The sequence below is a fragment of the Apaloderma vittatum genome, unplaced genomic scaffold, assembly GCF_000703405.1.
Source record: "Apaloderma vittatum isolate BGI_N311 unplaced genomic scaffold, ASM70340v1 scaffold11036, whole genome shotgun sequence".
Lineage (NCBI taxonomy): Eukaryota > Metazoa > Chordata > Aves > Trogoniformes > Trogonidae > Apaloderma > Apaloderma vittatum.
In genome coordinates, this window is record NW_009721269.1 from 1 (window position 1) to 22,275 (window position 22,275).

Consider the following 22,275-nt stretch of genomic DNA (forward strand, 5'->3'; position numbering starts at 1 on the left):
GCTTGGAGAAGAGGAGGCTGAGGGATGACTTAATGCTTATAAATATGTAAGAGATGAGTGTCAAGAGGATGGAGCCAGGCTCTTCTCAGGGATGTCCAATGACAGGACAAAGGCAATGGATACAAGCTGGAACACAGGAGGGTCTGAAAAATATTAGAAAAAGCTTTTTCCCTGTGAGGGTGCCGGAGCCCTGGCCCAGGCTGCCCAGAGAGGGTGTGGAGTCTCCTGCGCTGGAGACTTTCAAACCCGCCTGGACGTGTTCCTGTGTGGCTGCCCTGGGGGACCCTGCCCTGGCAGGGGCGTTGGACTAATGTTCTTTCTAATTCTGTGATTTTCCATTAAATATTTCTTATTGTGATTATTTTTATAATTTATTTTTAGTATTTACCATTTGACTTCAGTGTTTTAATTTTATAATTTTCAATTTCATTGTCAAGTTGGTTGTCAAAGATTTAAAGTGTAACATACTCTTCCGAATAACTTGATTTTTTTTTATTTTCAACATGCTAAGTATAAAATCAGGAATAGCCAAATTAAATTAGTATTTTTAAGAAGGAATAAATTGCAATTGAATATTTGTTACTAGAGAATCATCATTAAAATTGCCTTTCATTTTCTGCATATTACTCCTTAATCCATTGCCATTTAATTGTAGGATCTTAAGCAAATTCAGTTTGGAAGGAAATACAGAGGGTTCCTAGTCCAATCTGCAGAGTTAGGTCTCAGTTCAGTGTAAAACAATTATGGGTAACATGAATAATATTTCACAGAGTTATTAATTTTAGAGCCAGAAGCAGTCATACCATTTATTTATTACAATTTCTTGTGGAACACATGCCACACTGCTTCATGTGGTCAAGACTGTTTAGAGTCTGAAATGGTTTACATTCCATATATATATTTTAGAATGGCATCTAATTTCAAGTCAAACACCTGGCAGATGGCAAAGAATTAATCTCGAGTTTATTTTTCTCTGTTAAAATTTTGGGCTTTGATCCTAATCCTAAAGTTTCTGGATTTAGTGTTCATACAGTTGTGGTTGCTGTGTCTTTGTTAATGAATTAAAGTTTTTTATTATACTTTTTCCTCTTAAACATAATGATAGATTTACTTCATTTGCTAATCTCATTTTTATTGGCTAAAGAAATCAAGTTTATTAAACATCTGACCATGATGATGGTGAAGAAATTATTTTTATTCCTTTCTGCAGAAGCCTTTGCATAGTTGAATACAACTTCATGTCTCTCCATCTTCTCCAGAAGAAATGATGGAGAAACACGTCAAAGACTTCTGATCACGATTGATGTTCTAGTCTTTCTCAAGCCCAGCTTTTACACAACCTTCCTAGAGGGCAGTGCTAAATGTGGACACTGGGCCCAACCTCCAAGGACTTTGACAAACACCATTTATATACCAGATGGTGACTTCTGTTTTCCTTAATTTTGTGGAAGTGCAAAACTTTCAGGGACCCTTTACTCCACCTGGAGTTAAATTGAACCCTCCTGAACCTAGCCAGGTATTTGCCTAACACCATCTTAATGCAAACTCCAAGTCCCAAAACACTACCAACAAAACCCAGAACATGGATGTTTCCCCTTCAGTACTAAAGTTTGGTCCCATTCTTAGGAAACGCAATCCAGTTCATGCTGTTCTAAAGATTTTCTTCATGTCCAATCTAAAGTCCCAGCTGCTGTGATTTTTTACAGCGTTTCTTTTTATTAGGGGCCAGTTAGCTCAGTGGTTTGAGTGTGGTGCTGACAACAAGGACCAACACCGAGGTCACGAGTTCAATTCCCTCTTGGTCCCCATGTGTTGCCTGGTCTAGTCGAGAGGTGGCATCCCTGTCCAAAAGAGGGAGGTTGGACTGGATGATCTCTAAGGTTCCTTCCAGCCTAGGCCATTCTATGATTCTATGACACCCACTTGCAATAAAGAGGCGATTCCTTCCTCTTCGCAGCTGCTACATTTGAAGATTGCCATCTCAGCTTCCTACAGTCCAGAAAGCAGTTCCAAAACTGCTGCCTGCAAACTCTGAGAACCCACTGGACTATCTCCTTTCTGGTGGATGACTTTCCTGAAAGATGTTCAACTAGTTAAAAATCTCTCTTATTACCAGTTCTATTAATTGCTCAGTAAAGCCCCATTTCTCCCATAGCTCACCAAATCTCACAATGCACTCTCACGTCTACTTGCAAAGAAAGAGTGGAGAGTTTTATGGCAACCCTTGAAGCAGTTCTGCCTACTATTAACAGCCTTCTCTCTTACCATAATCATAAATGTTCACTTTTATTAATATTATTTTTGGGTTTAGCATGCACAGTATTAAGGAGGCTTACACAGCAGGCAGCAAGATTTTCCTTGATACTCTGATTACTTCCACTTGTAAAATTTCTTGAAATATTAAAAAATGGAAGAGCATCTGTCTTGGACGTTAAACTTACATATAAATCCTTTGTAGATATAAATCAAATCTAGTTGCTCTAATTTGCAATGAAGCTGCAATTTCTTGTACAAACATGCTCTTATTCCTAGCAGACGAGTGCAAATTAAAATTCAGCAGCAGGAAACAGTGTTCTAGCTATATTGAAAACGTACCATTAAAAAACTGCGCTACAGTATTTAGTAACTGAAAAAAAAAACACATTAAAGCTTAATTTCTCAGCTCCCCCAGTCTTCAGCTCAGACTGAATAAAATCCCAAAATGTATGTTCTAACCTGTGCAGAACATTGTGACTTAAAAGAAGAATCACAGTGTGAAAGTTTCTCACCATAGGTATGTAGGTTTATTACGTCACACATGCAGCTTGCATTATCTAGACTTCTAGCGCTTTTTAACGACCATTAAGTTCTTGGTTGGTTTTTCATTCCCCTACATAATTTTGATAAAACTGGCTGCATTTAAGGCACTGACAAAGGGTACATGACTGCATGCCTTTGAAAAAAATCTTTTCACCGAACTGTGGAAAAATTGTGGGAAACATTCAGCAAGGAGTTGAGCAATTTTTTGTCGTAACGGCTGATCCCTGCTCAGGGTTGATCTACTAAGAAGTTTTCAGGGGATGAGAGCCCATCAACTCGTTGCCTTTTGAAATCTGTAAGCTGCATGCACAAATGCTTCCCTAGACTCCTCTAGCCTACAGAACAGATGTCAAAGGACTGTATCAGTAATTGCACTGGCAAATACCTGACACCTAAAACCACTTCGATCATAGTCTCCAGTATGTGATTTACAGAATTTAGATAGTTCACAAAATATTATTCGGAGTTCAACTGTAAAAAGTTGATAAAGAATGTCCTCATTATACATTTTCAAATGTTCTTATATTTTTTAGGTCTTCTGGGTATGGTTGCTCACATGATGTACACAACTGTATTTCAGATGACTGTAAATCTTGGTCCTGAAGACTGGAGACCTCACACGTGGGATTATGGCTGGTCCTATTGGTACCTATTGGTTTATATTTAGTTCTTCCATTATATTTTAGTCACCTTACCCTGTGTTCAAGGAACATACACCTAATTTATAAGTAATAAGTCTGCCTTGTTTCACTGCTGGGGATACAGCTCAGCAACCAGCTGATTTTCTCCACATTCAGTTATATTAGATTATTACATAGAATGTATGAATTGAGTTTTGCATTTATCATCCTTTAGACAGTACTAAGACCTCCAATTGCTCTACACAAAGCAGAGTTTCTTCTCCATACAGATCAGACACAGATTTAGTATCCTTGTATTCCAGAACAACTGTCTTGCATAAATTATTTAAAACTATTCCAGATTTAAACATTTACACTGAATTTTTCCTTATCATACATAACGCTTCAGGTTGTTGTATCTCAAGCACTTTAGACAACATGGTTCAAATTTTTTAAAACAGGTTTAGGTGAAAACACATTATTTTTGCCCTATAAATAATTGCAATGCATTCTCTGAGGAGATTGAGTGAATTTGTTAAGAGGACTGTTTAGAGGATTTTTCTTAGAGCGATGTGTCTTGAAAAATCCATCAAATCTGATCAATAGCAGTGTTTGAGTGTTCAGATGTTGAAAATCATTAGTGACTCAACTGTGAAGTCAATCAGGACCAATATTTTGGATCAGTAGAGCAGAGCTCAAGTTGATTGTCTCCTTCATATGTGCTCTGACAGCCAAGATCAGCTCTTTGTCACTAATTCTTCTTACTCTTCCTACTTTTATCGTATCTTTATGTAACGAGAACTTATAGTTGCATGCAATCTTTACAAGGCAGACTCACTAGGGATTTCTGCAGTGAAATTGGTGTTTCTTTTTTTCTTCTGTTTTGTTACTTTTCACCTTCCTAACAACTTAAATCTCATTTGAAGCTTCCTGTACATTGCTCTGTGTCTTTCCAAGCATCTGTTTCGCAAGCATCAGCAGTTTGTGAAGCTATTGTTACATATGTAAAAATAAAGATGCTTCTCTAGTGCTTTCAGAGTACTGAAAGATGGTCACTGCTCCCAAGCTGGAGACTAGCCAGATGGTGAAAAATTGTGCACCTGATCTTGTTTGCCCAACAGATGAGGTGAACCAGCACCCATATGTCATCCACTTGATCAAAATGGGAAGAGTGATCCCCCCTCTGTCACAAAAAAGTGATATGGGAAGGTCCAATACCAAGTGTGCAGACAACACCCTGGACAGCATCCATAGGCTACTTGCATATTCTCAATGGGTATCATAGGAGCTATGAACGATCTTCAGATAGTGCCTTCTTTTTTACTTTCTGATGTAGATACATTTTACTTCTTTGACTCTCACTGCTTCCAATTCATTAACGTTTTTGTTCATGCAATAGTAATTTGGCTCTGATCTCTTTTCTGGGATGCTTGTCCATTTTTTCATGAATGGTATTAGGCCTGGTTTTACTCTAAAATCAGTAAGAAGAGTGGTCAGTGGAAAGAGAATGAGTGTTCCTTCATTACTTCCCCCTTCTTGTGGGAGAAGAGAAAATTGCAGACTGGTGCTAAGGACCCTACTACTTTCTTTCTATCCACTGGGAGGAGAAGAAAACCACACAAATCACTGGATCCAATGAGTAGGGTCCTCCACTGGGAACTCCAGTTCACTCCACTGTGGCCATGTTTTCACATGCTGCTTTAACACCTCCAGCAAGCATCTCCCACTCAGTAGCCTGGAAGTTTCACATATTTTTAGCTAATTGTACCTCTATATAACTTTTTAGTTTTGTCTTCTTATAGTTTTACTTACTGTATTTCAGAGTTGATGTTCTTTTCTCTCTTTAGCCATGACTGGTATCTTCTCAGCAATGCATTTCAGTGCTTTGAGTCTGCTTTAGCCAGTTATTTAACTGCGCTTTATTTTATGGTTTTAACCCTTTTGGATGACTGGCACACATACTTCTTGGTGTCACCTGTGAGATTTGTAGTCTTAATAACTGCACCTTTTAATCTTTTATGCATCCTTATATTTTTTACAGTTCCTCTTTCTGATATTAAGCTTTAAGTAAACACAGACATTGAGGGGTAGAGTTTCATAAACAGGAGTGTTAAATGTGAATATTATAACCAATAAGTAGAGGTCAGCTATGGAGTTCAGGTAAGGAGATGGTTATTAACCAAGGATCTTTCTTCCTCCCGCACCATGCTCCTCTAAAGATACACCGATATAATTACATGTATGCAGTATTTTCAAAAATAAATTTGAAGAACCTTGACATGAAATTGTTCTGCTAATTTCTCATAAACTTTTTTTGTTTATAGCCTCGCATGGACTTCCTTCGCTTGCTGTATGGCTGCAGCTGTCACCACTATTAACAAATATACAAAAACTATTTTGGAATTCAAGCACAAAAGAAAAATGCTGGAAAGGAGTTTAAAGCTTAAGTACAAGTTTCCTGATCACACAGCTCCAGAGAAAGCTTGCAATGTGTATGTGAACTCTTTTCACAACAGTACAGAAGACCCTGCACACCCAATAAAAGGCTTGTGTCACCTGGCCACTATTACAATTCTGTAAACTTGAACCACGTCTCAAGGCAACCTGTAGATCATAATGCTAGACGAGAATGAAATAGTATTAATAAAAACGTACATTTGTGTAGAATTATTTTTCTTAATAAAGAAATTATATTTCTATGGATTTTTCAAGGAAATTTTAGTATTGGAGAAGTAGATGTGGCCATTTCAGTTCAGAAAAACCCAGTGACAAAGGTTCTCCATTGCATTGTTTTTCAATCAGTCTCTAATTGTTTATATACAGTATGTGAGTATGTTAGAATTTCAGAGCATTATGGATTTCCACTCATGAAGAGCAGAGGTGCAAATAATGCAGCCCACATGGGGTACGTGGTTTAAATAATGCTTGTTATTAAAGGTGCAATCTCTCCAGGAAAACTTGTGTATTATGCTTATGATTCAAGGGTTACACCATGTAACTAGTGGTAGGATTTGCTGTGGAAGAAGAGCTAATAGAGGAAAGAGGCTTTCAGTGCAGGAAGGCAATTATTACCCTTATCTCAAATGCCTCATGCCCCATGTTGGGCACCAACTGTCTCTCACATTTTTAGCCAACAACCGGGTGACAGACATCTTCTGCAATCCCCACCACCACTCTTCCAGGGAAGAATAACAGGTGAAAAAGGGAGAGAGACTTAAGGCTGGAAAAAAGCTTGAACAGGCTTAAAGAAATAGAAAATAATACTAAAGATAACAATGAAAATATTGAACTATACACATATATATACAAGTACGTGAATATATTAAAATATATAAATGAATACAGAACCTACACCTTCAAGGGTGGCAACTAGACTCTTACCAGAAAAGTTCCAGGCTGGACTCAGCAGCAGACAGGAGCACCCAAGGCCAGGGCTCTGTTGATAATCCCTCTCCAAAAATAAACTGTGAAGCCTCCCCTGTGGAGGCAGGGGAAGGCAACCTGTCTTGGTGCACAATGTTCCCCTAGAGCACAAAAACCGGTAGGGTGGCAGGAACACCAGCAGCACAGGGAGGGATGACAAACAAATAATACCAACCCTTGCAACATATCAGCCACCAAAACCACTGAGCCAGGACTATTCGTAGCAGCCCTTTTATACTGAGCACATGGGAAAGAATAACCCGTGTGGGTCAGCTGACCCATTCTCTTCTCCCCATAGGCACAGGTGTGTCTCCTCCCCATGGGCACAGGTGCCTCTCCTCCCTCATTGTGTTTTCCTACAGTCAGCTACTGGCTCCTGTCCTATAGAAACATCTGTGTATTTAAAAATAACATCATCATTTCTTCGTGTATTTAGTGGCCTGTGGAAATAAGATATGCCATCCACCAGTTTTATAATTGATTGATTTGTGGTCATTGTGTATCATCACTTCATTCGTACAGACTTTAGAAAAAACAATTGCCATAACATTCTCCTTATTAATGCAGTATTGAACCTATTCCCGGTGTCTAAACATTCATGAACACCTTAAAAACAAACAAGTAAACAACCAAATACTAACTGGCATCTCTGAATAGCCACTGGGGTAGAGTATGTCCTGGCAGCTGACACATTATTGCATGGAGGACTTTGGGACTTGCTAAAGGATGTCAGTCAGATATTTGTACCCAAAGCCATCTCCTGGCAACTGCAGCAGGAGTTGTTTGATCATACCTTTTACTTTGCCTGACTTGTCTGCAGTTTCATTAACTTTCAACATTTTCAGTGTTTGGTATTGATCTAAATTTTCCCATCTGGTGAAAAAACTGAAGGAATTACATTCTCTGGCTGGGGTAATATTAAAATTATCTTGGCTGAGGGCCAGCTGCAGTACTCACCTATATCTATAAACTCGCACAGAGTTGTAGAATAATTTAAGTTGTAGAGTACCTCTGGTGTTTTCTGGTCCAACCTCTCTTCTCAAAGCCAGTCCAGTTAGGTGATATTGCTCAGAGCCTTAAGTAGCTGAGTTTTGAATATATTCAAGAAGTGAGATTTCCTGACTTCACTGGCAACCTGTCCAAATCTTGTGGAAAAAATAATTCCTAATATCTGATCAGACTTTCACAGGTTCTGGTTTATGTCCATTGCCTTTTTGTTCTTCCACTGTGCACACCTGGAAAGAGTCTGGCTCCATCTTCTCTGCACCATCCCACTAGGCAGCTGTAGACAGCAATAAGATTTCCCCTTTTATCTTTATAAAAGTTTGTCATTATTCATTACAGCATAGGCAGTATTCTGAAACTGCTACCTTAAGTTCTGCAAATGAAAAAAGCAGTTGCTACAGAGTTTGGTGTTCACTCTAGTACTCTCAATCCCTTGACCAGAACACAAAAGCCATAAATTTAAAACAGTGCATCTGCCTTTTAGGAGTGCGAGAAGCTTAAAAAAAATAAAGTGCCTGTAGTTGAATATGTTTCTCCGATGACTTCTGTAACTAAATCTGCAACCCTAGTTTTGTCCTAATTTTTAAAAGTTAGTATACTTAAGGAATCTGCATACATTAAAAGATGGCTGTGTGAGGCTCACAGGTAATACCGCTTAATGAACTCATCTCATAATACTTCTTTTTATTATAATAATAATTTTATGGTAGTAATTTTTATATGCAACAGATAGCCACAGGTATTTAGACAGCAAGGCAGAGATTGACAAATGAAACTTCAAATTAAATAGATTTCCACAGAGGAAGAAAATGTTACTCTGGAAATATCAGTGGAGAAACCTTGTTCTTAATATGAGAAAAAACCACAGAATTATAGAAAATTGTGACCCATTTAAAGAGTCACCTAATCCTTCTTTTCCTCTAGGCAGGATAAACTAAAGCTACATTGCTTTTTTACAGATGTTTCATTAATCTCTTCTTTAAAGCTTCCAAAGACAGACATTCTAAAATTTCTGTGGCAATTTATCCTTCGTGCTTAACTATTCTTAGCAGAAAATTCTTTCCTTGTAAATCCCCTTCGCAGTAGTTTTAGTGCATTGTCCTGCTACAACACAAACCGAGAACAGTTGAGTTCTATCCTCCTGGCACATTTTAGGTATCTGAAAATTGTTCAGATACAACTTTCTTCTACTTTGTGGATTACAAGACATCTCTCCTTATAAAATTTCTTGCTGGATCACAGGTGTTATTTTACCTTTGTCACTCAGTGCTTTCCACTATGGTTTCTTAAACTGTTCCACAGTTTTGAAGTGCAATGTTGAAGACCAATGAAAAATTTCTGCTGCTATCAAAAAAGTGCATAATGGAGCAGAAGGATTATTCAGCTTATCTTAACATGCAATCCATTTGTTTTTACAACAAAGTAAGATAATGTTGACTCATGTTTAGCTGTGATGTCCTATGATTCTCCAATCCTTTTCTGATGAAATTACCCATTTATCCCGTATTACGTTTTTGTGGAGCTGTGAAGGTCTTGGCCATTGCTAAGGTATAGACACAAGTAGAACTGAGACCACAGCAAAACCCAGTTTGTTTGAGGGAGAAGTATGAATTTGAAAAATTTGTGTGGAAAATTGATAGTTTCGTAAGATGCAGAGACAGATTTATTTTCAAACTGTGTAGCAAATTACTAGAACCTAGTAAAGTATAGTACAGGGAGTCTCTCCATGTTATTGTCCCATCTTATAATCTGTATTTTAAGCATTAAGTCCTGTTATGGTGAGATATTGAGCTAGGTAAGTCCTCATTTGAGCTCACCATTTGCATATCCTGCAAGTACTTCCAAAAAGCACATCTGACAAACACTCTGATCCAGGCTCTAACACCATTTTCTACTAATGTTTATTCCTCTGTCTCCCACACCTCTCTGCTTTGCCATCACTTTCCTCCTGAAAGTTCACATCGGAACTGACAGACTATTTTGATGAATTGCTGCCGGTCCCCAAACTTTGATTTACCTATTTAAATTGGGAACCACTCTCTTATAACAATGATAGAGTTCCTAGTAGAGTTTTTCCCATGCTGTTGTAATGCAAACAATGACATCGTGTCATATTCGCTAAATCCGGAAGAGTAAATTCCCTCAGATGATTGTTTGTCAATGGTGGTGAACCACTAAGCAAGACGTTGCGTGCCCCATGTTTAATAAAGCCTCTTACTTTATTCCACCCATAGTGAGAAGAAGAAATCATTGACATTTGAAACATAAGAGTTTTTTAGGTCAAAAGCATGGAAAAGTACTGAACAAAATCAATTTTGCTCCTCTGTCTTCAGCTTTTCCCTAATCCCTGAGGCAACAATGGCAAAAAACAACTCAGGGAAGAAGGTGCGAATGTAAACTGCTGCTCTTGGGATAGGGTTGGCCATGAGTACCTCCTGCTTCTTACTGCTCACTGTGCGCAAGACTTCCTCTGCCACCTCCACCGGGTGCACACCATATGCCACCTTTCTGAAAAAGACTGTGAATCAAACAGAGAAGAGTGAGAGCTACAAACACACAGATAGACAGATGTATCTGAGTGAACGGTGGTGAAAAGATATGCAGCTGCTGCATCAGTCAAATCACTTAAATTCCTACACAATTTCAATCCTCTACCCCTTCCCTTCCCCTCATCAGTACATCCCTAAATTCTTTTTGCAATTTTGAAGTAGAATCCTCATAGTCCCTAGGAGAAAGAGTAACTTGAATGCAGTGGAACTCTCCCTTGGGATCTCTCCTGTTATCTTCCTCCTCCACTCCCCATGTCGTGGTGTATTTATTTTTTCACATAATGTTGTCTCTTTCTGTATTCCTTCTCTTTTCACCAAGCTCATACAATGTCTCTCTTTACTTTTACACTCCTAACCCGTTCAATGTTTCTGTCACTTCCATTCTTTTATCTATGCTCCCTCCTTCTCCCTAGGAAAAGCCTCTGTCAATGCATCAAACCTTACATTTCCATATAGATGCCTCCCAGTTGCCAGGTGCTGGTTGACGATGGTATGAACAGATGAAGGTTGGATTCACACTGCTCACAGAAATATCAAATTCTTCCATTTCTGCTCTAAGACAATCAAAAAAGCCTACAGCAGCATGCTTAGAAGCAGCATCTAAAAGAAATTAGAAAAGACAGATATGCATGTTTGGATACATGAATGCAGGGATATAGATGAGTGATAGATCTCCATAAAACATGAAGTTTTGGAAAATGAAGCATGGAATGATTAATCATAAGGCAAAAGGACAGTGAATTATTTCACTCAGTGAAATTACTATACAACAAATTAAAAAAAAAAAAAAAAGGAAAACTCTTTATACAGGACGATTATGCAAGAGGTGTGCAGTCAGTCTCCCTGCACATGTCAAGGAGCATGTGTTTGGATTTCCCAATCATAAATATTAAGTCCTAGATTAAGGACTAATACTTCTCTTACCTCCACCATTTGAGAAATGTCTTTGGTGGAAGGACAGCTGACCCTGAGACGCGTCTCCATACCATCTGTTGCTATGGTTTGTGACACATCAACAAAATGCAGTGAAATACACGTCTGTTTCCGGAATGCAGGAGTACTTGTGTTATGTAAACTAATCAGGCCTTTGCCCTGCGGCAGCAATTCAAGATGCGTTTAATAGAATCATAGAATCATAGAATATTGGGGGTTGGAAGGGACCTCTAGAGATCATCCAGTCCAACCCCTTGCCAGAGCAGGGTCACCCAGGGCAACCACACAGGAACATATACAGGTGGGGTTTGAAGGTCTCCAGAGCAGGAGACTCCACACTCTCTCTGGGAAGCCTGCACTGGGGCTCCGGCACCCTCACAGCCAAGAAGTTTCTCCTTATGTTGAGGTGGAACTTCCTATGCTCTAACTTAAACTCATTATTTCTTGTTCTATTGCTGAGCACCACTGAAAAATTAATAAGATCCCCTCTCAGCCATCTTCTTTCAAAGTCCATGTGGAGACCAGTGACAAGCAGAGTTCCTCAGGGGTCTGTTCTGGGCCCAGGGCTGTTCAACATCTTTGTCAGTGACACAGACAACGGCATCGAGTGCATCCTCAGCAAGTTTGCTGACGACATCAAGCTATGTGGTGCCCTGGACTCACTTGAGGGAAGAGATGCCATCCAGAGGGATCTGGACAGGCTTGAGAAATGGGCCAGTGCAAACTGCAAAAGATTCAACAAGTCAAAATGCAAGGTCCTGCACCTGGGCCGGGCCAATCCCAGGCACAAACACAAACTGGGCACAGAGTGGGTTGAGAGTAGCCCTGAAGGGAAGGACTTGGGGGTGTTGATAGATGAGAAGCTCAATATGAGCTGGCAGGGTGCTCATGCAGCCCAGAAGGATGGGATGTACCCTGGGATGTATCAAGAGGAGTGTGGCCAGCAGGTCGAGAGAGGAGGTTCTCCCCGTTTACTCTGCTCTTTTGAGACCCCACCTCTAACACTGTGTCCAGTTCTGGTGTCCGCACTGTAAGAGGGACATGGATCTGTTGGAACAAGTTCAGAGGAGGCCACAAGGATGATCCAGAGGCTGAAGCACCTCTGCTATGAGGACAGGCTGAGGGAGCTGAGATTGTTCAGTCTCGAAAAGAGAAGACTCTGAGGGGACCCAACAGCTGCCTTCCAGTGCCTGAAAGGAACCTACAGGAAGGCTGAGGAGGAACTTTTTACAACAGTGTCCACTGATAGGACAAGGGGAAAAGGGTTTAAGTTGAAGGAGAATAGATTTGGATTGGATCTTAGGAAGAAATTCTTCAGTACGAGGGTGACAAGACTTTGGAATAAACTGTCCAGAGAAGTTGTGGCTGCCCCCTCTCTGGAGTTGTTCAAGGCCAAGCCCCCTCCCCTGAGGGTGTTCAAGGCCAAGTTGGATGGAGCCTTGAGTATCATGATCAAGTTGAGAGGCGTCCCTGCCCATGACAGGAAGGTTGGATTAGATGATCTCTAAGGTCACTTCCAAATTAGGCCATTCTATGATGATTCTAAGGACATTACCTCTTCCAGCAGCTTCATTTCATGCAACACAGTACAAGTAGAGACATTGTAGAAACCATCTCTCTTAGCTCTTCTGCTACTCACGGTGTTATACACATACAATGTGTGCCTGTACACACACAGCCTTGACACAGGCTGTTTCCTAGATGGCAACCATTACAGATGTCCCACCAACGTGCTGTTTCTTTTCTGAACCTATTTTATAGTTCCTATATTTCTTCTGAGATGGGGGACTAAAACAGCACACAACTTTCAAGATGTGGGCACCGCATGGATTTATACAAAGGCATAAAGACAAGATTTATTTATTTTTCTCTACCGCTTTCCTTACAGTTTCTGTCACTGTATTTTGCTTTTATGGAACTCTAAGTCATAATCCTGAAGTCTTGCAGACCTTTAAATTCAGGGTCCATCATCCACTCTAATTCCCTGTCACAGTTACAATGTCCATTTACATCTGTCCTGTATTTTCTGTCCATTAACTTTGCATTTTATTAATGCAAAGACCTTTTGTCATAATTTAGGACAGTTTCATTTCATTAGGAGATTTGGAAGAAAGGCTTCCTTGAAAATTTTCTAAAAAGCCAAGCAGAGTACAATTATTACATTTCCTTTTAAACTCAGGCACATAAATTCGTTAAGTGCATACATTTTCCTTTACAAAGCAGTAGATAATATCTACCAGTACGTTATTTTCTTACACTACTTCATTCTTCATTACGGTTTCTACTAATATGCCTGGGACAGATGTTAGACCTATATGTTTGCTGTTTCCTGAATGTCTCCTAAGATCGTTAAAAAAACTTGCTTTCATGTTTGACAACCTCTTGCCCTCAAGTATTTTAGGCAGTAGTTGCACTTCAAGCATAGTATTTTAACTGTTTCTTCTTGAGTTCCACTTCTTGAGTTCCACAGCCAAATGCTGCATTAATAGTTTATCAAATTAGGATACAATTTAACACTTTTAACAACCTGTTTTCAGGGCCATGGAATACCCACAATGTATGCATAAGACTGTACATTTTTGCTATTTATAACTTACAAGCTGCACGAAATGGGATTCCTATTTTGCCTTGGATACTATTAATTAGAACAATGTGGCCAGTTCTTCTTGAGATCATGTTGGGAAGAATGGCTGGGGAAAAAAAAGGAAAAAAAAAGAAAAGCCACGTAAGTAAAAGAGCTGAATGTACTTGGGGAAAAGAAATGACAGCTGAGGTGTAGATAGCACGGCTTTAATGGAGATGGTCTCGGTGCTGAAATCAAAAGTGTCACAAAACCCAGTAGGTGGACACTGAGGGTCTTCTAGACTTCCCTTGGATTCTATATGCAGATGTGGGTGCAGTATCACCGCATTTAATTGCCAGCCTGTCTGTATCCTTGCAAAGGCTTTAAAAACATTTATCTTCATAACAAAGGCAGGGAGCATGTAAATAAAGGATTCACCATATGCAAGATGCAATAAGCAGACATTTTAAACATCTTTCAAACATCTGCTTATATATTTCTATACCAATCTGTTTCCAAATCCAAGCACTTTGATTTTGATCTTCTTCACCTGAACTTCAGTTCATTGGTTTTCACAGAGTTGCTTTCGATTGTAGTGAAGAAGGCAAACACAAGTGCAAACAAAAGAGTGCAATGCCAGTGACTTGGGCCTCATGCTGTAAGTGGCAATAGCAAAACAGGAAAAAAATAAAATACCTTTGGTTAATGTTATAGGTCCAAAGTAGTTGGCATCCATTATCTTTTTATCAAGTTCCAATGAAATGCTCTGCACTGCTCCTTTCACCTTCATACTTGCGTTGTTGATCAGTATATCCACACAGCCATAGCAATTCAGGATTTCCTTAGCGACATCTCGAATGCAGTTTATGTCTGAGATATCCAGAAGTATGAGCTTCGGTGCATACGTCTAATAAAGAAAATACTTATTTCAAAGACAGCTGTTACGCAAAAATATATTTCTATTTACTTTTTACTTAGTTTACCTTGATATCTGAACACAGTATTTTTATCAGTCTCACAAAAATGTACATTTCTTCTTTTAACCCAGTCTAGAAAGAAGGTAGCTCAGCAATGGGTAGTCATAGACTCTGAAATTCAGATGAAGCAGAACACCATGGGAAGGGTAAGCTGGACTAGCTCTACCCTACTGAGTTTTGCCTGTTTTTCAATTAGTGGAGACAGAAAACAGGCTCTCCTACTGCTTTGGGGGTATTTCCTACTGCTCCAGGTCACAGTCTTTCTTTAGGAAGTCCTCTGCAGAAATTTGTTGACCTCAGACTGTAGGGTAGAGTTCTTCATTAGATAATTTATTTATACATGGGAGCACTTGAAAGGTAGGAATAGTTTGTTTGGCTATAGGTTATCCAGATAGAGTCTACCTTTGTGCGATTTCTGCAAAGATGTAGATTTTACTAGTTATGGGACAGAGAAACGAATTCTCTTACTATATTACTACAATGATGTAATTTCCTAGTTTAGTCTGCACAGACTAACAGGAACACGCTGCTGTGATAGTTATTTATGCGGATGAATGAAGCTCACTGTGAAAAAAGGGTCACACACAAATATTTGTTGATCTGGTGAGCAATGGTTGTAGAATTTGTGTGACATCTTCAGGAATATCTGTGCCATGAAATGAATCTGCTGTCTGTTGGTCACAGCAAGAAAGCTTTACTGTGAGCATCAAAGAAACACCTTCCAAAGAATTGGCAGCAAGGGCAGCCTTGCACGCCTGCTTCTATGGTGACCCAGTCAGTGGTGAGGAGGAAAGGACACTGGATTCATACGCTCTCATCTCCTTCTAGCTGGGACTTCTACCACAGTAATGGAGAAAGTCATAGTTAATTTAATCCTTAGGCCTGTATCCCACTCCTTGGGCACTCTGATTATGTGAAAAACGGATGGTAGTTTCTGTGATTAAACAATGTATTTTGGACCCTTTTCATCCAAGTTAGCAGGCAAATTCCTCCACCTAGCATTTCTAGTTGGGTGGCTCGTGCAACATGCAGGACCACTCAGTTACTCTGCAGTAATTGCCTTGAATTAGCTCAAGAAAGCAGGATTTTTGACTTTTGAATTTGGCATCGTGCTCTGAAGACCTCTTTCTCTCTCTCTACCCCTGGACTGTGCTGGGTGTCTTATCTGGGTAACCTAAAACACTATTAAAAGTGAATCGTGTTTTATTTACCTTGTATTACTGGAGTTAAAAGCACTTTGTGTATACCTGAACAAGGTGTTTACTTCAAGCAGTGTATTCTCAAAGCAGAGTAAGGAAATACTTACGATACTGGGGTCTGCCACACTAATTAAAGCATCATACAAGGCTTCTAACTTTTCCCATGTCCTGCCACACAACACAAGCCTTGCTCCTCCTGTGTGAAACACCCGAGAACATTCTGGGAAAGGAACACAGTCAAAAGAAATAATAATAATTACAATTTGATTTTGTTTATTTTGCTCAAAATGGGATGCTGTTTTTGGTAATGATGTTGAAACTATGCTATAAAATATATTAATTTTGAAAGAATAAATACATATGAGAAAAAAATAAGCATTAAATGGCAGTAACATGTATGTGAGTAATAAAGTTTAATGTAATGGACTAATGCACAATTAATGGTACAACACAATGGTACTGTTTAGTCATGAGTTTTAATAAATATTTAATTAAGAAAAGAACAACATGCAAGCTAAGGAATGATGGCTTTGAGTCAGAAAAATTGTTCTCATTATTGTACTTTCTTAATTCTCTCCATATATAGATACACTTACTATAAAGAAAAATATATATAAAAATACAAACTTAAGGTTGTTATAATACAAACTGCATCTTTTTGCAGACTTCCACATCTACTGCAGCACAAAGAAAAACACAAACAACCCCAGAAACAGTAAAATTATCTCCATATGATCCCTTCATGAAACTCTTGGCCACATGAAACTAATTTACAACTTTGAGAAAGAGCAGTGCAGAGAAGCTCACCACTCACTGGCCCACAGACGGAGCACCAATAAAAGAGGCCTTTCTTCTACAGACCCTTTCCTCCATATGTAATCCATCCCAAGACCTTTATTTCCTGAGCGTTAGGCGTTCCCAGTAGTCAGCAGAGGCACTAGGGACCAGCTTGAGCTCCCGCTTGCTCAGCTGCATTCCCTGAAGCCTTCCTAAGACAGCCACCGAGAAGTTTCTGGGCGTGCTCGGCTGACACTGCTTTTTCTCTATGTATTCAGGGATATTCTGAACTAGGAGTTTACCCAAGTTTGAGCTTGTTTGCTGGGGAGGATTCTTCTCCCTTTCTTATGCAAGTGAACTATGACTGTACTTTTCTGAAAGTGGGGATTCACATAACAAGAGGAACCAGCACTCAATGTTACCCATCATCACACCTCAACGCAGGCTGCAGTCAAGAGGGCAGTCAACTCATTAGTTTTGGTATTCATGGGATTATGTGATCAACTCAATCCAGATTATGAAGATATTGAGATATTGAGGTGTTGGAGCGAGTGCAGAAGAGGGCAACAAATCTGGTGAAGGGCCTGGAGAACAGACCTTATGAGGAGCGATTGAGGGAGCTGGGTCTGTTCAATTTGACAACGAGGAGGCTGAGGGGGGGATCTCATCATGCTCTACAATTACTGGAAAGGACATTGTAGAGAGGTTGGTGCTGGTCTCTTCTCACAGGGAATTAGGGACAGAACCAGGGGGAATGGTTGCAAGTTGCAACAGGGCAAGTTTAGGCTGGACATGGGGAAGAAATTCTTCATGCAAAGAGTGGTCAGACACTGGAACAGACTGCCTAGGGAGGTGGTTGAGTCGCCATCCCTGGATGTGTTTAAATGTCGCTTAGATGTGGTGTTGGGGATATGGTTTAGGGGTGACCTTGTAGTGTAGGGTTAATGGTTGGACCTGATGATCCCAAGGGTCTTTTCCAACCTGAATTGTTCTATGATTCTATGAAATTCCAGGCTGGAGCATCCTGACAGTGTGTATCTGGTCTATTTTGTTCTCTTGGTGGTATTGAGGGACTACATATTCCTCACCGCTCTGTCAGTTTGACTGAAGAAAGGCATTTAAAAACACGGAGCATGGATATCTCATGGGTATCTTCTAGCAATTCATTGTCAATGGTATCCCTCTGCCTGTTATAGGCTGCTACCCATAGGTTCTAGTTCAGCTGAACTGATAGGTTCTAGTTCAGCTGAACTGAAACTGTGGCACTCAGTCCAGGAATCAGTTAAGGTTTCCTCCATACCTGCAAAAGTACAGAATTTCCTGCCTTTTCTTTCTGGGCAGGTAGGCCTGAGGATGTGACTGATGATGGATCTGGTTTGGGTGCAGCCTGACAATGAGTTGACAGTGGGTTACGCAGGGTTGGTTACAGTGGGTTTGGTAGGATTAGAACTCAAGAGTTATTCTTCCTTCTGCTTTTTTTTTTTCCTGATTAGGTCTTCCAAAAATCTCTCAACCTTTGGTCCCTAAATAAAACCTGTATGAGTTATGTATTCAGCATGGCAAGAACAGAAATATAGTCTTAAAATTACTCTTATGCCTTTCCAGCCTGTTTGATTTATCTTAGCTTCTATGACCTTTGTTGAATGGGCAACAGTATAATCCTAGTGACATACCTGTCTGTCCTCCAGAAATCATTTTCTTCATTTCAGTACCTAGAGGCAAATCCAGTTATGCTAACATGTCCATCTTAGATTTCTTAAATGCCCGTGTTAGACTCTATGAGAGCACTTCTGGATCCACTTTTTGATTTTCGTAAACAAGTGCAGCTGGAGACTTCTATTTATGGGTTTTTTTCATTATTTACAACAGTAATTTTATGAATGTCTTTCATTTTTCCTTTTTGTAGCACAGAAAGATGTGGGGGTTTTATTTAAATCCTCAAAAGATTATTTGCCAGTACTAAGAAACCTACACCTGTATTTTTCCTATAAACGTAACAGTTGGGGCAACCTTGTGACTAAAACGTGACTGCTGTGTGAACAGCAGTAAGAGGGAGAAAGGAGAAAACCAAGAATGTCCTCCTCTAGAAATATTCTGTACTTTTCTGAGTTGTAGCACTGACAAGGAATAAAAATCAGGTTTCAGGAACAATCATAAACCATTGCAAACATCTTCAATCATCATAGTTTTTGTTTATTTTTTAACTTTGATGAATGTTGTCTTTAGTCCAGAAGTTCTGGCATGTGGGAAAAGGAATCTGACTGTTGCCTAAGAACTCAAAAACACAGCAGCTGGACAGAGAGCTGCTATTTTAAAGCTCTGGATGAACGGCCATCACATATGCATTAGTAGACTGCACAGTAAATTCTGCATGATTTGGAGCTGTTCAAGCCTGTGAATAACTTTTTGTTATCACCCTATGGGATACTAGCAGTAGATATTATTAGAATAACAAAATGAACATGTTGTGATTTGCCTCCTTTTTCATCCATGTGAAAAAAAGAGGGTAGAGGAGGAGAGGCAATTGCCTTTGTAGCCTCACAAGACAGGTGGAAATTAAGAAATAATTAAGAAAGATTAATAAGCAAACTGAACTTAGGAAAATCTTCCCCAGGGGTCATGCAGTGCTAGAGCAAGATACCTGGAAAAATGTTCAATACATGTTCTTTATCCTGGAGGTTTTCGATATTTAGCCTGAAGCCACATTCAAGCAGATCTAGCACTGGTGATATTTCTGCTTCCAAGTAGGACTTTTGCCTAGAACCCTCCAGGCATCCTATGATTCTACAAGACACACAGTCTCAGCTGGAGAACTCTAAATCACACCTCTCCAAACAAAAATGATGAAATATAACTAACCAGAGAAAATGCATGCTAATATTATCTTCACCTGAAACTGAAATGTGTCAGGGGAAGAAAAGGTGGGAAGTAAAGATCAGAATTATTTCATACCTTGTCCTAACAGGTTCTGATAAAGAGCACTCCTTGTCAGTGTAGTGTGTATTTTTGTTGCAGGTCTCTGCTCTGTTCTGCTAAGAAATGATTCTGCACAAGTATTCCCTCTCTCCATTTATTTTCTGCCTGGGAGTTCAAGGTTTCCAACATAAAACAAGTCTTCACTGAAAACACCAAAACGTAGCCTTAAGCTATGCTTGCCTTATCTGGCACCTGCATCTCTCGCTCCTCAAGTGATGCCTCAAGCAGGACCATCCATAAGCAACAGATGAGCCAGTACCTTTGATCTGGCAGGAAATATGAGTCAAGAAGAAGTATGTGCTAAGTGGCTGGCCACCCAGGCAAACAGCTTATAAGTAGATATAACTAGATAAATTATCACAGACCGGTTCCTTCCATCCACTGAACCCACCACTGCACACAGCCAGCCCGCTGGAGGTGCTGGAGGATGTCAAGGGTAGAGGAGTACCAAGGGTGGCAGAGGGGGTAGAGATACAAACAGGGACAGAGCGGTGAGCACTCTTGTTTACAGGGAGCAGGAAATGTTGAGATCCTGAAGGGCTGAAAGCAACATGTGAAGAGTAAGGTGACACCTGCTTTTACTGGATTGCTGCTACCCTACAGTGACAGCTTATGTAATAAGATCTCAGAGTAGCAACATGCTAAAAATAGTTCTCTTAATGTGCTTACAGTACCTCTCGTTCTATTGAATTAAATAAATTCAAAACTCTGCAGTTCCTAGAAGTTTACCAGTAGTTCCTGTGGCTGATACTAAAAATGTACGTTTTAAACCCATAGGATTTATTTTAAAATATATTTCTTAACTTCATATATTTATTCATATATTTATGAATATATACAAGTTAATGTATGTACATTTTGTCACCGAAAGGGTGGTTCTCTGACTGTTTCTGTTCTCCGATATTGAGAAGAAACAAGACAACTCACCCTTGCCCAGTCCAGAGATGGCATCTGTGATCACCACCACCTTGTTCTGCACAGCTGACTTGGACAATAGCCACCTGAGTGACTGGTAAATATAAATAATTCCACTGATTCCTAAGAGAAGCAATGGTAGAGCAAGTACAGCAAGAATACCCATCTCTGCAGGAAACAGAAGCAATCATAATATGCATTCATTATTTTTCCAAATTAATCTTATTTGCAAAAGCAATGTTTCTCAATTTTTCAATCTAGTAATCAGCATGCCAAAGGCTTGAAGCAGTGAGACACTTGTTTTCTCATCAACGGCTTAATATTATGATTTAATAAACAAGTTATTGTTGTTTGTTTGCCTGTTTTCCACTACATTGCATGGTCTAACCAAATCTGTATTCCTTCTATTGAAAATTACTCTATGTTGGCAAAAAACATAGTAGAATTTTGGAATAAATATTGCCTTGGGGCAAAACATAGTCTAAAATAAAACACTGAACTTTTAATAATGTTGCTGTTATAGGAAAACAGATAAAAAGCTTTTAATCTTAATTTCAGATAAAACACATAATAGAAGTGTTTTCTGTTCTAAAAGACAGAGAAAATAGAATAGAATCACTTACTATGTCTATGAAGTCCCCAGGAACAGATAAAACATTCTTTTGTATGTCTCTAAATTTTTGTATTACAGATTTAATTAGAATCCTTTAGCAATTCCCTAGAGTGTTGCATTTGTTGAGGCTGCTTGCCTTGAACAAGAATGGCTGCACATAGCCATGTGACAGAGACACTCTAAAAGTAAATATAGAATGCACAGTGTGATTCGCATGCCTGACCTATCTAGTCCAAGAAGCTGGACAGCCATGGAGAAGCTCCTAGTATGGTATCAGTCCAACTGCACAAAGAACCACCAATCTGTCTGTCCTGCCTTCGGTTGCAGTTGTTCATAGGACTGTCTTAGTTTCTTGGCATTGGCCTTTGATGAACATAGAGCCATTTGTATAAACTCCATGGTAAAAAATTGTCTTCAAAACCAAGTAAAAAGTATCAAAAATAAGTTGCCATTTGAAAAAAAAAAAAAATCACTCTTCAACAACATGAATTATGTATGTATGCGTCGGGAAAAGGTGCTTTGGCCATCTGGTGCGTCACACAGCCCAGGCTGGCGTGCTGGGCTTCCGGGTTCTGCAGGCTGCTTTCCACTCACAGGGTATGCAAAGCAGAAGTGCCTCTTTCCCAGCAGTTTCAGGACAGAGAGACATTGTCTGTTGCCCTTTGAGGTTCTAGGGAAAAAAATAGTTTGCCATCAATTGTTCCTTCTTTGCCGCCTCAAAAAATTGTATCACAGTCTTAAAATAGTTTTGACAATCAGATTCAGTACTCCTGTTTGTGCTGCGTAACTGGTCATCTAAGCTCTATGTTCTAACTTTCATCTCCAATGAAAGAAAGTCAAGTCTACAAATGACAGAGAGTCACTGATATTGGAGTTTTGCAACAAGGAACAAAGACTTTGTGGTTAGCTCTGCAGGTACCAGGACA

The 22,275-nt window shown here is 39.6% G+C and overlaps 2 protein-coding genes across 3 annotated transcripts; one reads left to right on the plus strand and one right to left on the minus strand.

Moving 5' to 3' along the window:
- Positions 1 to 1,259: 1,259 nt before the first annotated feature.
- Positions 1,260 to 5,999, plus strand: LOC104275386 (germ cell-specific gene 1-like protein; the record flags this gene model as incomplete). Its single annotated transcript, XM_009871320.1, has 3 exons — positions 1,260 to 1,420; positions 3,333 to 3,444; positions 5,744 to 5,999. Coding segments are annotated over 3 exons (529 nt in total), but the record flags the coding sequence as incomplete, so codon positions are not given.
- Positions 6,000 to 10,052: 4,053 nt separating this feature from the next.
- Positions 10,053 to 20,904, minus strand: DHRS7C (dehydrogenase/reductase (SDR family) member 7C). 2 transcript variants are annotated; one of them, XM_009871318.1, is made up of 7 exons: positions 20,749 to 20,902; positions 16,181 to 16,288; positions 15,992 to 15,999; positions 14,589 to 14,799; positions 13,927 to 14,019; positions 10,841 to 10,996; positions 10,053 to 10,365 (listed from the first exon to the last, which is right to left on the minus strand). In XM_009871318.1, exons 1-7 carry the CDS (start codon positions 20,900 to 20,902, stop codon positions 10,157 to 10,159), a joined length of 939 nt encoding a protein of 312 aa, XP_009869620.1. In that variant the 3' UTR covers positions 10,053 to 10,156. The 2 variants fall into 2 exon arrangements, with proteins under 2 accessions (XP_009869620.1, XP_009869621.1); XM_009871319.1 differs by lacking the exon at positions 15,992 to 15,999 and having other exon boundaries at positions 16,176 to 16,288; positions 20,749 to 20,904.
- Positions 20,905 to 22,275: the final 1,371 nt, after the last annotated feature.